Here is a 13,480-nt window from a genome sequence, read left to right on the forward strand (position 1 = left end):
CTCAAGCATTAGATCTTTTCTCTTTCCCATGCAGCATAGATCCAGAAGGTTAGTAGTTAATAGTTGTCTGATATAAATTAGCTTAAAAAAGAACTGAGAATCTTTGATCAATTGAATTGAGAAAGGGGAAGAACTCAGGAAGACTTAATATGATTGAATGCTTTTGTAATGCTGTGAACAAAGAAACAGTATGCTATCTTTGTTATAGACTGTTTTTGTCATGTTTTCTGAGAGTTATATTGCTTGGGAGACATAATTTACTTTGTTGGAGAGTCATATCCATGTAAGGATCAGCCATATTATAATGAGGTTCTATCTCTACTAAAGCTATTTCTAATTCTGAAGATTGTTGATGTGGAAGATGAAGGAAAGGACAGATTGTGGCCAGAAATAAGAAAGAAGCTACTGGCATTCATTCTATAGATATTTTGATAAGCCTGTCAATAAAAATAATTAGGTACTATAATTCAGTGATTATAGTACTGATTGCTCAAGTATAGACTTGATAAGCACTTAGCCTGGCACCCCAAGTTGAACCTTCTTTCCTTTCAAACAGGATAGAGATATGCCAACTGTCCGAAAGGTTAAGACTGAGGTTATGAGTAAGCCTGCTGTCCACAAGGGATAAGGTTCAAGGAAACCCAATGGACTGTGACTAAAACCTCACTAGAACCTTTAATACCTACAGAAAGATTTTTAAAAGAAAAAATAATCAATATAGCTGTTTTCCCTTCTTTTAGGATTTTCCATCCTCCAAGCGATTATGGAAGCAGCAGTACAAAACAACTGGCAAGTGACAGCAAGGTCTGTGGGAAACATCAAGGATGTCCAAGAATTCAGGCGCATCATTGAAGAAATGGACAGGAGGCAGGAAAAACGATACTTGATTGACTGCGAGGTTGAAAGGATTAACACAATTTTGGAACAGGTAGGTTTGAGACTTATTCCACCCCAAGCCACCCTGTTAAATCATCAACCTGAGGCAGTTCCCATATCTGCTAATAAATTCAGTAGCCAACAGACTAAACTTGCCAACAGTTTTGATAGTCTCTCTAATCCTTTTTTCCTCCCCAGTGGCAGAAAGAGAGAGAGAAATAAAAGAAAATCTAAGCTGTTGAAAAGTGCATAGCATGATTAATCTGGTAGTCTCTGCAATTTAATGCTACTTATCAGATAAACACACCTTTCCACACCTATGTTTCTTAGAGAGCTGAAAATTTCAGAGTAATCCCCTTCCTTTCCACACCTTCCTCCCAGCAAGGAACAGTCAAGGGATTAGACAGGGAGGAAGAGTAGAGTTTTTGTTTCAGGGGCCTAGTTGCAAAATGTCAAAGCAGCATTCACTAGGTTTGAATCTGTGGATATTTTTCCAGAATATCCCTCTGGTTTGAGGCAGAGAACAAGAAAGAGAGAATGAATGAGAATATGTGTGTATATAACTGAAGACCATTTTAAAAGTAAGATGGCGTATGAGAAAAAATGATAATGGTTTTTAAAATGTGAAGAAAATGAAAAAGCCTCAGACTGGGGAAAAAATACAATTTGATAAGCCAAAAGATATTCATTGTTAATCTTGGATATTTAAATAGAAAACTGAAAAATATGAGAAGAAACATTTCACCCTAAGCCAGATGGGTATTCTGTTTGGAGTAAAGAGTCAAATAGAAATGTGGCGAAAGTTTATTATTTTCCTTAGCAGTCTCAATTTGCCAGTTAATAACAAAGTGCCCATGCTGCCATAAACAAAACTGTAAGGGAAACATTTCCATTCTAATTCGATCCCAGTGTACCTAGGGGCCAAAACAGCTTCAGAGATTGAAATTATAGTGAGCAGTCATTGCCTGGGAGAGCTGTTTTATAGCAAATTAAATATTAACAATTTGCCAGATATGCCCCCGTGAGAAGAGAATGTAAAAAAAAAAAAAAAGAAATTGGTAAGAAAAAGAGAAGGAAAAGGAGGGAAGGGGAGAGAAGAGGAATGAGGAAGGAAGAAAGGAAGCACTGACGGAACATCCCAGAGATAGAAAGCTGTCCCCTTCTTAGGAACACCATCATCTCTAGTGAATCAACTTCACAAAAAAATCTAGAGCACCAGCCTGGCTAAACAAATTTTGCAACTAACATTCTCTTAAGCTACCCCAATGATCCACCCCTCCCTTCCAAAAGAAAAAAAAAAAAAAAACTGCCTTTGATTTTCTTAGATCTTGAAAGTGAAGAATCAGGTCAGTGATGTTGGTATATGTACTCCATGCCCTCTAAAATTTTATACCAAAATAGCCTTTTAGTGGGTGACCTACTTAATAGCCTAAAGCAGAGGCCTTGTCATACTTTGTTTTCCTTCTTTTGTACTAGTCACTTTGGTTTCTTGAATAGTTTACATTCTGATAAGTCTTTGGGGGTTTATAAGACCTTATACTGGAATCTGGGGTGTTTTTCAATATGACATAGTAGAAAAAGCCGTGGGTAGAGCTGTGATTCCATATAGCTGTGGGATCTTGGGTATTTAATATATCTCTGCCTCAGTTGTCTCATCTACATACTGGGGAAAATAAAATATGCTCTTCCTCACATGGTTGGTATAATTGCTTTGAAAGGCATAAAATGCTATAGAAAAAAAAATGACCATTACTAAAAATTTTCAGGAAAACTAAACTAACATTATTTGAAAGCCCTGTTCTTTCTTATAATGTCTCAATTGCTATCTGTCTTTCTTCTGGATGCACATTCACAGCATCCCTCATAATACTTTCTATACAATTTTTCAGAGAACATTGTTCAATGAAAAGTTTTAACAACATTCAAGTAAGGCCAGAGAGTTAATTTCACTTATTCTTTCCCCCTCTTTCAAAAAATTGTCACAAAATGATCTACTCATGATTGTTTTCTTTATCATTTAAGGAATTCCTACTAAGTCATTAAGTACTATGAGATAGGAATCATGTTTGTCTTGTTTTCTGCTGTATATTCAGTGTCTAGCAGAGTACCTGGCACGTAGTGTTGGATGGAAAGATGGGTGGGTGGATGAATAGATAGATGGATGGGTGAATACTGGCCAAGCATATTCTAGTAAGTTCTACTGTAACATTGCTATGCTTCCATCAAGAGGCAGAATAGTGCCTGCAGTCACATGATGTGATTATTAAAGTACACATTTTCTCAAAGATGTAAGATGGTAGCTCTCTGCTCAAATTAGTTTTGATACCACGAATTTGCCAAAATTGCTTTCTTTATATAAAAATAGATTTCTCACTAAACAAATTCTTTAAATTAAACAATAAACATGATATTTCTTTAGAGTAAACATTTTAAATTGACTACTAAGATACAAAGATATCACCTTTCTCATTAGTTCCTAACCATGCTGGACAAACTTGTAATAATTCACTATACAGATTCTAGTTAGAAAGATAACATTTATAACTCCAGTAGTATCAAGTTTTCCCCCCAAATGCTCCCATTTTCCGAGGGTATTTTAAACTTTGAGGTTATTTTCATGGAAAGAAATGTCTATAGTCTCCCATAAAATGACTGTTCATGCCACTATTTGAGGTGAAAGAGCCTATTATTAATAAAAGCACTACAACTGTATTCCCTATAAATTGAACTCTGGCATAAAGTAAGTTCACATTGTATTCTATATCCAATGGGTGTTAATGAAAAGACTTCAGTGTGGCACAAGTTTTCAAATATTAGTGTATTTTCAATATATTTCTATCTAGTATAATCTCCCCATTTCATAATATAGGTTCTCATTTTTCTTATGAATGTTCAAACAGTTATGGGGCAAATCAAAATTCTTCCAACATTTCCTCCAGAGCTCTTTTTTTTTAAATCTCTTTCAATTGTTCAGACCACAGCATGAAAAAAATATTCAATTAGGTGCACAACAACTGTCTTTAATATTTCATCTTAACAATTAATCTATAAGGAAAGCATTCCAAACTTATAGCTACAAAATTTAACATACAAAAGGACAAAGCTAGACAGTTGAAACCAGGATGGGTTGTCAGAACTCAAAGAGACTATTTAGAAACTGCAGATCCTGAATCTAAGAATTAAGAGCACTCTCCACAGGAAGATTTAGATGCCCTAGGAAGAATGAACCATTGACCTGACCTTCTAGAGCATTCCTATTACTGCAGTGTGTTTATGAGTCCCTCCCCCACTGGTAGAGTCCCTCCCCCACTGCCTTACTTCAGTGACCAACCTAAACACTCACTTTTGAAAAAGTTGCCTCTCATAGAATTATCTACACATGACTGAACAGATCCACCTTCCTAGGAGTGTCTACCTGTGGACTGCTTTTGAAGGGCAGGCCCCATAAAATGAATGGCTCTGTTGGATGCTTCATGCTTATTTGGAGAGGCAACATAGCATGGAGTTTCCAAGTATGGACCCTGGAACCAGTCTGCATGGATTCTGTCACTAGCAGTGTGGCCTGGAGCCAATTACTTAACTTTCTGTGTCTCAATTTCCTGGTTGTAAAATGGAAATGATAACTGTAACTTAATGAGTTAATACAGGCAAAGCATTCTGAAAAGTTCCTAACACATAGTGTTTGCATCGTTCTTTGATGCTAAACCAAGTGTTTTCACACAGATTATCTCATTTGAGCCTCACTATGGGAAGCAGCAGGGCAGATGTGTTTATCTCAGATTTACAGATGATAAATTGATGCTTAGAGATATTTAGATGATTTATCCAAATGTGGACAAATCACATTTGTCTTAGGACTCTGCACAGTCCTAGGAGGTGGCAGAGCAAGAATGAAACTCAAGTCTTCTGACTCCCAGTCCAGTGTTCTTACCGCTGCACTAAACCATTTAATTTTTAAGTTGTTTATTAAATATGTAGCCAACACCAACCCCTAGATTAGGCCCATGCATCAGGTTACATCTTAGAACAATTGCAATGCAATTGGAGAAGATCCAGAGAAGTGCAGCAAAACATGATTAAAGCAGTAGAAAATAGGACCTATGAGGAAAGACTTTTAAATGAGTTGGGGCTGTTTAGTCTGGTGAAAGAGAGCCAGGAAGCAGTTTAATCACCATTCTCAAGTGTAAAGAGTTATCATAAAGAAGGCACTGACCAACTATTCTGGAGGCCTAAGGATAGTACCAGAGCCAATAAGTTTAACTAGACTAGGGAGAAAATCAGTCATAGAAACAACTCCTTACAAGGAGAGAGGAAACTGGAGGAGAGTAAAATCTCACCAGCTGGGGATATGAAGGTGAGGCTATTCTGAATTAGTGAAAAGTCAGATCTAGAATAGTTTTAAGATTGTTTTCAGGAACATACAAACATTCCAAGTTAATTCTCTGTGAGGATAAGTAAATATCCTTACAGAAAAGGAGTCCCCAACCCCTGGACCACAGATGGCTACCAGTCCATGGCCAGTTAGGAACTGGGCCATGCAGCAGGAGGTGAGCAGCAGGTGAGTGAGTGAAGCTTCATCTGTATTTACAGCCGCTCCCCACATTACTGCCTGAGCGTCACCTCCTATCAGATCAGTGGTGTTAGTAGATTCATATATGAACGCAAACCCTACATTGAACTGCACATGTGAGGGATCTAGATTGCGCATTCCTTATGAAAATCATCCTGAAACCATTCCCCCACCCGACCCGGTCTGTGGAAAAAATTGTCTTCCACAAAACTGGTCCCTGGTGCCAAAAAGGTTGGGGACTACCGTTATAGAAGATTTATTTTAATAAATAGGTAAGAATATTTCCTAATTGCCTATTCATTAGATATCAGAAAGGTTGTCTCCTTAAAGAGACTTAAACATCACCCCTCAGTCTTTTTTTTTTTTGCCACACCACACAGCACGTGAGGTCTTAGTTCCCTGACCAGGCATTGAACCTGAGCCCCCTGCAATGGAAGTGCAGAGTGTTAACCACTGGACCGCCAGGGAAGTCCTCCCCTTCAGTCTTTACTGTGTTTTTATTTTTCCCATAGATAATTCAAAGGTAAATCTCAGCATAGCTCCTGCTTGAATTCTGCTGCTGCTACTGCTGCTAAGTCCTTTCAGTCGTGTCTGACTCTGTGCAACCCCATAGACGGCAGCCCACCAGGCTCCACTGTTCCTGGGATTCTCCAGGCAAGAATACTGGAGTGGGTTGCCATTTCCTTCTCCAATGCATGAAAGAGAAAAATGAAGGTGAAGTCGCTCAGTCGTGTCCAACTCCTAGCGACCCCATGGACTGCAGCCTCCATCCATGGATTTTCCAGGCAAGAGTACTGGAGTGGAGTGCCATTGCCTTCTCTGACTTGAATTCTAGAGTGTGCAAATTTAGTAGAGTCCAAACCAATACATTTCAGAGTGCTTTGCAGAAAACATATAAGATGTCTGATTTCCCCTAGAAATAGTTCAAGCTAAAATCACCTCCTCATGGAAAGTAGTGCTACTTAACGTCAAGCAGGTCAATCTCTTAGTTTCCTTTCATTTGATTCTGACAGTCACTTCAAAAAGTCATTTTAAGAAATGAAACAACCAAATTAGTAAGTCAGTATTCTAAAGATAACAGTTTAAACAAGATAAACAATACTAGGGGGCCTTGTCAAGTGTGAGGCTATAACACAAAGGATGCATTGCTCACTCCAAAATATGTCTAAATTGGGGTTACTTACAGCACTCCCACCAATGGCTAGACCCAGGTGGCGCTAGTGGTAAAGAACCTGCCTGCCAGTGCATATTAGACATAAGAGACTCAGGTTCGATCCCTGAGTCAGGAAGATTCCCTGGAGGAGAACATGGCAACCCACTCCAGTATTCTTGCCTGGAGAATCCCACGGACAGAGGAGCCTGGCGGGCTGCAGTCCATAAAGTCTCATAGACTCAGACACGACTACAGTGATTTAACATGTACAGAGCACTGGCGCCAATGGCTAGACCTCTCTCAAGTGAAGTAACAATGTTAAAGGCTCATGTCCTCTCCTGAGTTGACCCCCGACTCAGCACATAGTGGTTCTCTCCAGTTCCCCTGCCCCTTTGGCTCCCCCTTTGTCCCAGCCCTTCCTCTCAATGGTCCCTGTACAACCTTGAGCCAACTTGCCAGTTCATATGACAGTCTGAGGGTATCGTCTCTTCTTCTTAGAATATCGTGTGGTATAGCTGAATAAACACTTGGGAACTGAACAGACATGACTTTAATCCTAACTCCCTCACCTTCCTGTTGCATGACATTGAAGAAAGTGACAGTTTTTTGAGGTTCCATTTTCTCATGTTAAAAGATTGTTCCACTACCTTCCTTCCATGGGATCCTCATATGTTGTGAGGATCAAAGTAACATGGAGCACACCTGACACCATCGCTATCTTCTCATGAGTGGTAGGTTCTGTGTGTGTGAAAATGAGTTATTCAGGGACTGTTGCTCTAGAACAATGTCTTCATGGATCTCCCAAGATATCCGTTGAATCTAAGGTCTTATCATGAGAGCAGAGTCTAAGACTTGAGCTATTTTTAGTTCTCACTAATATGTTTAGCATGGAAGACAACCTCTCTGTTTTTTCTCCAATGTAACATTGGATAACATACATTGATTGATAAGTGCAAGGACTATTTGAGAATTAACTAGATTTTTCATCATCACTTAAAATAATTAAAGGCACTCAAGCCTTGAGCTCCATATGACAGCTGGGCATTTTTAATAACAAATATGTTTTAAGTGCTTATAATGTTCCAGATACAATTTTAATCAATGTGGGTGGATATGTGCCCATTTCTATATCTCATGTGAGTTAATCTTCATATTAGCCCCATAAGGCAGATGGGAATAGTATCTCCATTTAACAGATGGAAGAACTGAGACTTAGAGGTTATAGAGCTAATAACTGGTGAAGCCAGATGTTGAACCCAAGGAGTCTGGCCCCAAATGCTGTTAATCATTGCAATAATCAGTCCTGAATCTGACTGAGGTTTTCAATCAGAGTATATTCAACCAGAGGTTAAAAGAGATAAGGACCCTGATGAAGCCTGGAGCAGGAGCTACGCTTACAACAAACCTTGTTAAACAATGAGCATTTCACAAAGATTTTCTCCATTTGATGAGGATCCATATTCCAGTAATGCATGGAAGTGACAATGTGCCCCTTAAACCTAGCCTTTGATGATGAATTCATTTATGATGAACAGGTTCATTTATTTGTGGCACCAAAGCAATCTAACTATGCAATGGGCTCCACAAGAGTAGAATAAATTGTGAGGGGTACATTCTCAGAGTGGTATGTAAGTACACCTAGAATTTCCATCTGCAGGCATTCAGTCTCAGATAAAGAATCACAATCTTCATTATTTTATCAACAACTGCCCTAGGGGTTGTCCATTTCCTTCTTCCTTTCGAGGGAATCACATGAACGTAACTGGCAATGTCTGGAAGGTACAGCTCACCGTCTTTCCATTAACTCCTGGAAACCCAAGCATAAACTAAGACTTGTTCTAGGAAAGCATAAACACGCACAGGATAAGTATCTGGGGTGGGTGCTCAGCCTTTCTGGGTCCCTAGACTTGAGCACCCAATATCATCCTTAAACTCAGGTGAGAAGGACTACTGCCTTGAGTTCCATGCTTTAGAGGATTCCTCATATCAGAAACTGGAGAAGGCAATGGCACCCCACTCCAGTCCTCTTGCCTGGAAAATCCCATGGGTGGAGGAGCCTGGTGGGCTGCAGTCCATGGGGTTGCTAAGAGTCGGACACGACTGAGTGACTTCACTTTCACTTTTCACTTTCCTGCATTGGAAAAGGAAATTGCAACCCACTCCAGTGTTCTTGCCTGGAGAATCCCAGGGACGGCAGAGCCTGGTGGGCTGCCGTCTATGGGGTCGCACAGAGTCGGACACGACTGAAGCGACTTAGCAGCAGCAACATATCATAAAGACAGAAACAGAAAGATATTTTTTTCCTTTTTGTTCTTGAGAGCTTTTGAAAGGTTAATAGCTGGTTGAACATCATGAGGAAAAAGGAAAAGGACACATAAGGCAAACAGGGCTGTCCACATCAGAGCACAAAGGTATATGGGGTCAAGGGCAGGGGCAATGAAGGAGAAAACGGCAACTCATGATTTAGGAAACCAGAGAAAAATGGATAATTTTGTTTAAAAGTGGCCTCTCCAAGTCACTCTAAGTGAAGGGTTTAGCAGATAGTTTTTCCTGATATCTGTACTCTCTCACTGTATTCTACTTGAATGATGTCATTTTGGAAGACATGGAAAATTGTGCAGGAACCTCAAATCACAAAAGTAAGCTTTTGTGGGGTGAGGAGCTTGCTCTCCTTGGCTTCTTCCACCTCATCCCAGTTTCAGGTAGATCCAGTCTCCACCCAGGAATTCTGAGCCCTGGGCTCAGCTTCCACCCCAGCTTACCCTACCCTGCCCCAACAGGGTATAGCAAATCCCCTACATATGAACAAGTTCCAATCTGAGAGCACATTCATAAGTCCAGTTTGTTCATGAGTCCAACAGAGTTAGCTTAGGTACCCAACTAACAATCAGCTATATAGTACTGTACTGTAATAGGTTCATAATACTTTTCACACAAATAATATATAAAAAATAAACACAAAAATAAAGAAAACATTTTTAACCTTATACTATAGTACCTTGGCTCAGATGGTAAAAAAAAAAAAAAAAAAGTCTGCCTGCAATGCAGGAAACACAGGTTCAACTCCTGGGTCCGGAAGATCCCCTGGAAGAGGGCATGGCAACCCATTCCAGTATACTTGCCTGGAGAATTCCATGGACATAGGAACCTGGTGGGCTACAGTCCATGGGGTCACAAAGAGTCGGACACAACTGAGCGACCTCCACTTTATTTTACCTTGAGAAGTACAGTAGTACCAGCTACATCACCACTGCTTTTACGCTTGCTTAGACTATCCTGGGCTTGAAATAAGGTACTGTACTACTGTACTCTATACAGTACTGTGCAGTAAAGTACACAAAAGCATAACCAATTGTAGAGGATACACGCACGTGACAATGTATGCCAGACACATGAATTAACTTACATGGTTGGTTGTGCGAACACACATTCACATCTTCGAAAGTTCGTATGTAGGGGACATACTGTATGTGAAATAGAGAATCTCATGTGTGTGCCCTCAGGGAAATGAAACTCAAGAACTGAGAGACTGATTTCCTATAAGCACCTAATTTACAGAACTCTGAGCCTTATCTCCCAACAGTGAATATCTGCCAAGAATCTCCTACCATCCACAAGCCAGTGAACTTAGAACTTGTGCTCTGGTTGGGTGTGGGCCCCCACTTTGTGTTGTTCCTTTCTCATAAATGCAGCCCACTCCAAACCTTCCATAGACTCCCCTGTAATTTGCATTTCTTGAACTGCAATTTCCCTGCTATCTCCAAATAAACTCAATTTCTGGTAGCTTGAGCTTATGTCCATTTATCTCTTTATTTAGGTGGACAGGTGGATACACAGACCAAGCCAAGGCGTATCTTGCTTTCCCACTTTGTAACATTTAGATGTGTGGTATATAGTCCTCCATTTGTACTCTTGTTATGTGCCCTCAAAAAATTAGGAATGAGCCTGTTCCTATTTCTCTCATGGCCTAAAAACATAAATCCGCCTGTCAAAATGCCCAGTTTACTCCTGGAGTTTAGGTTTTTCTGAATATACTAGGCTCATACACTGTGAATGCAGCTCTTCCAATCACCTATGGTGATATTTGCCTGGTGAGGCAGGGTTGAGGAGGGAGATTTTGCACACTAATAGAATCTCTTCCTGACTAGCTGAAACACTATGGAAAGTTAATCAAGTATCCAGTAGAACGGATACAGTGATGCTCCCATCGTTCTTTTGGTAAGATTTTTATCCCACTGCTATCTATCAGAAGTGGATACAAGCTACTCCAGAGAATCTTCCCAATAATCTTGCATTTTTTGCTTTATCCCATAGATATTCCTTTTTACCCTATCCAAAGTAAAAAAAAAATTATAAGAAGAAGGTTAGAGGACATGGTTAGGATAAATTATAGGTGTGAAGGGACAGAGATAGAGAAGTTACTCAAATGTTTCCTTCTCCTTTCCATGCCCACTGCCACAACTCACCCTACATCTGGTCAGATCCTTTTCAACACTGCTGCTGCTGCTGCTGCTGAGTCACTTCAGTCATGTCCGACTCTGTGTGACCCCATAGACAGCAGCCCACCAGGCTCCCCCGTCCCTGAGATTCTCCAGGCAAGAACCCTGGAGTGGGCTGCCATTACCTTCTCCAGTGCATGAAAGTGAAAACTGAAAGTGAAGTCGCTCAGTTGTGTCTGACTCTTAGCAACCCCATGGACTACAGCCTACCAGGCTCCTCCGTCCATGGGATTTTCCAGGCAAGAGTACTGGAGTGGGGTGCCATTGCCTTCTCCACTGATGCTGCTGCTGCTAAGTCGCTTCGGTTGTGTCTGACTCTGTGTGACCCCATAGAGGGCAGCCCACCAGGCTCCCGTCCCTGGGATTCTCCAGGCAAGAACACTGGAGTGAGTTGCCATTTCCTTCTCCAGTGCATGAAAGTGAAAAGTGAAAGTGAAGTCACTCAGTCGTGTCTGACTCTTAGTGACCCCATGGGCTGCAGCCCACCAGGCTCCTCTGTCCATGGGATTTTCCAGGCAATAGTACTGGAGTGGGGTGCCATTGCCTTCTCCACTAGAGGTTGTCTAAGAAAGATTCTCTGTACTCAGCATTCCAAAGTACTTCAGGAGACCTGCTTTCAGAGGCATGGTTAGAAGCTGAGACAAACATTCTTCCACCACCACATAGTGATGGTTCTGAACTTCACATGCAGGTCTGTCTTCTCCATGACATTCACATTATATGCCTGGCGGAGTACCAGATAGGAGAGAAAACAGCTACACTGGAGACCCCTTGAAACAAACAAGATGCCATTTATTTGCCAGTATGTGTCTATAGGTGGAATGAATGAGAAGTCTTTCAGAATCTTCGAAAGACAAAAATAGATAAGAGATTTGGCAGGTGTTACTTACCTGGATTTCAAAGGGCAATCTGGGGCCATATCTTCATGATAAACAAACAAGATGCCACATAGAATAGGACCTCTTGGAGTGGACAAAATTGCTTAGCTACCTAAGAAATCACTGCATAATCAAGAGACAAATCACAAAAAAGAAGAAAGGCAAAGGTGTCAGACCCCTAGAATAGTTATTACAATTTACAAGGAAAATTTTTCAGACAAGGACCAGTCAACTGTTCTGAGATTAACATCACAAAAGGGCTTATATTCAGAGTAATATACTAGGCACTGTGGGCAGAAACAAAAGTTCTCTTTCATTCTTTCCTTTTTAAAATTTGTAATAGCCCCTAGCAATGTGAGTCAAGTTAGAGAGCAACATTTCAACAAAGGTAAAATAATATAGTATATGCTAGGTACATATGGGCTGTAGAATTAAAGGAATTAGAAAAGCCTACAGATTATTTTTTTATATGAGTAAACTAATCATAAAATGTAATGTCAGGGACTTCAGTACCAAGGTCCAGTACCTAAGACTCTGTGCTCCCAGTGCAGGGGGCCTAGGTTCAATCCCTGGTCAAGGAACTAGATCCCACATGCTGCAACCAAAGATCCCAAGTGTCACAACTAAGACCCAGTGAAGCCAAAATATATAAATCAATTAATTAATATAATTTAATAAAATATAAAGTCAAAGAAATGCTGGGCTGGATGAATCACAAGCTAGAATCAAGACTGCATGAAAAATATCAACAGCCTCAGATATGCAGATGATACCACTCTAATGGCAGAAAGCGAAGAGAAATTAAAGAGCCTCTTGATGAGGGTTGAAGAGGAGAGTGAAACACCTGGCTTAAAACTCAACATTCAGAAAACTAAGATCATGGCATCTGATTCTATCAGTTAATGGCTAATAGATGGGGAAAAAGCAGAAACAGTGGCATATTTTATTTTCTTGGGCTCCAAAATCCCTGCTCACAGTGACTACAGCCACAAAATTAAAAGACGCTTACTCCTTGGAAGAAAAGCTATGACAAACCTAGATGGTGTATTAAAAAGCAGAGACATCACTTTGCCGACAAAGGTCTGTCTAGTCAAAGATATGGTTTTTCCAGTAGTCATGTGAGAGTTGGACCAAGGCTGAGCACCAAAGAATTGAAGCTTTTGAATTGTGGTCCTGGAGAAGACTGTTGAGAGTCCCTTGGATAGCAAGGAGATCAAACCAGTCAATCCTAAAGGAAATCAATCCTGAATATTCACTGGAAGGGCTGATGCTGAAGCTCCAATGCTTTGGCCACCTGATGCAAAGAGCTGCCTCATTGGAAAAGACCCTGATGCTGGGAAAGATTGACGGCAACAGAGGATGAGATAGTTGGCCTATATCACCTACTCAATGGACATGAGTTTGAGCCAACTCTGGGAGACAGTGAAGGACAGGGAAGCCTGGCGTGCTGCAGTCCATGGGGTTGCAGAGTCAGACATGACTTAGCAACTGAACCACAACAACA

The 13,480-nt window shown here is 40.6% G+C and overlaps 1 protein-coding gene across 6 annotated transcripts in view; it reads left to right on the top strand.

Moving 5' to 3' along the window:
• GRIA3 (glutamate ionotropic receptor AMPA type subunit 3) overlaps positions 1–13,480 on the top strand; it is a 309,119-nt gene that overhangs the window by 151,211 nt on the left and 144,428 nt on the right. For all 6 annotated transcript variants that reach the window (XM_006064985.4, XM_006064986.4, XM_025277145.3 and 3 more), the window contains one exon: positions 741–928. In XM_006064985.4, coding sequence (XP_006065047.1) covers positions 741–928 — 188 coding nt within the window. The remainder of the gene's footprint in view (positions 1–740; positions 929–13,480) is intronic.

The sequence above is a fragment of the Bubalus bubalis genome, chromosome X (assembly GCF_019923935.1).
Source record: "Bubalus bubalis isolate 160015118507 breed Murrah chromosome X, NDDB_SH_1, whole genome shotgun sequence".
Taxonomy (NCBI): domain Eukaryota; kingdom Metazoa; phylum Chordata; class Mammalia; order Artiodactyla; family Bovidae; genus Bubalus; species Bubalus bubalis.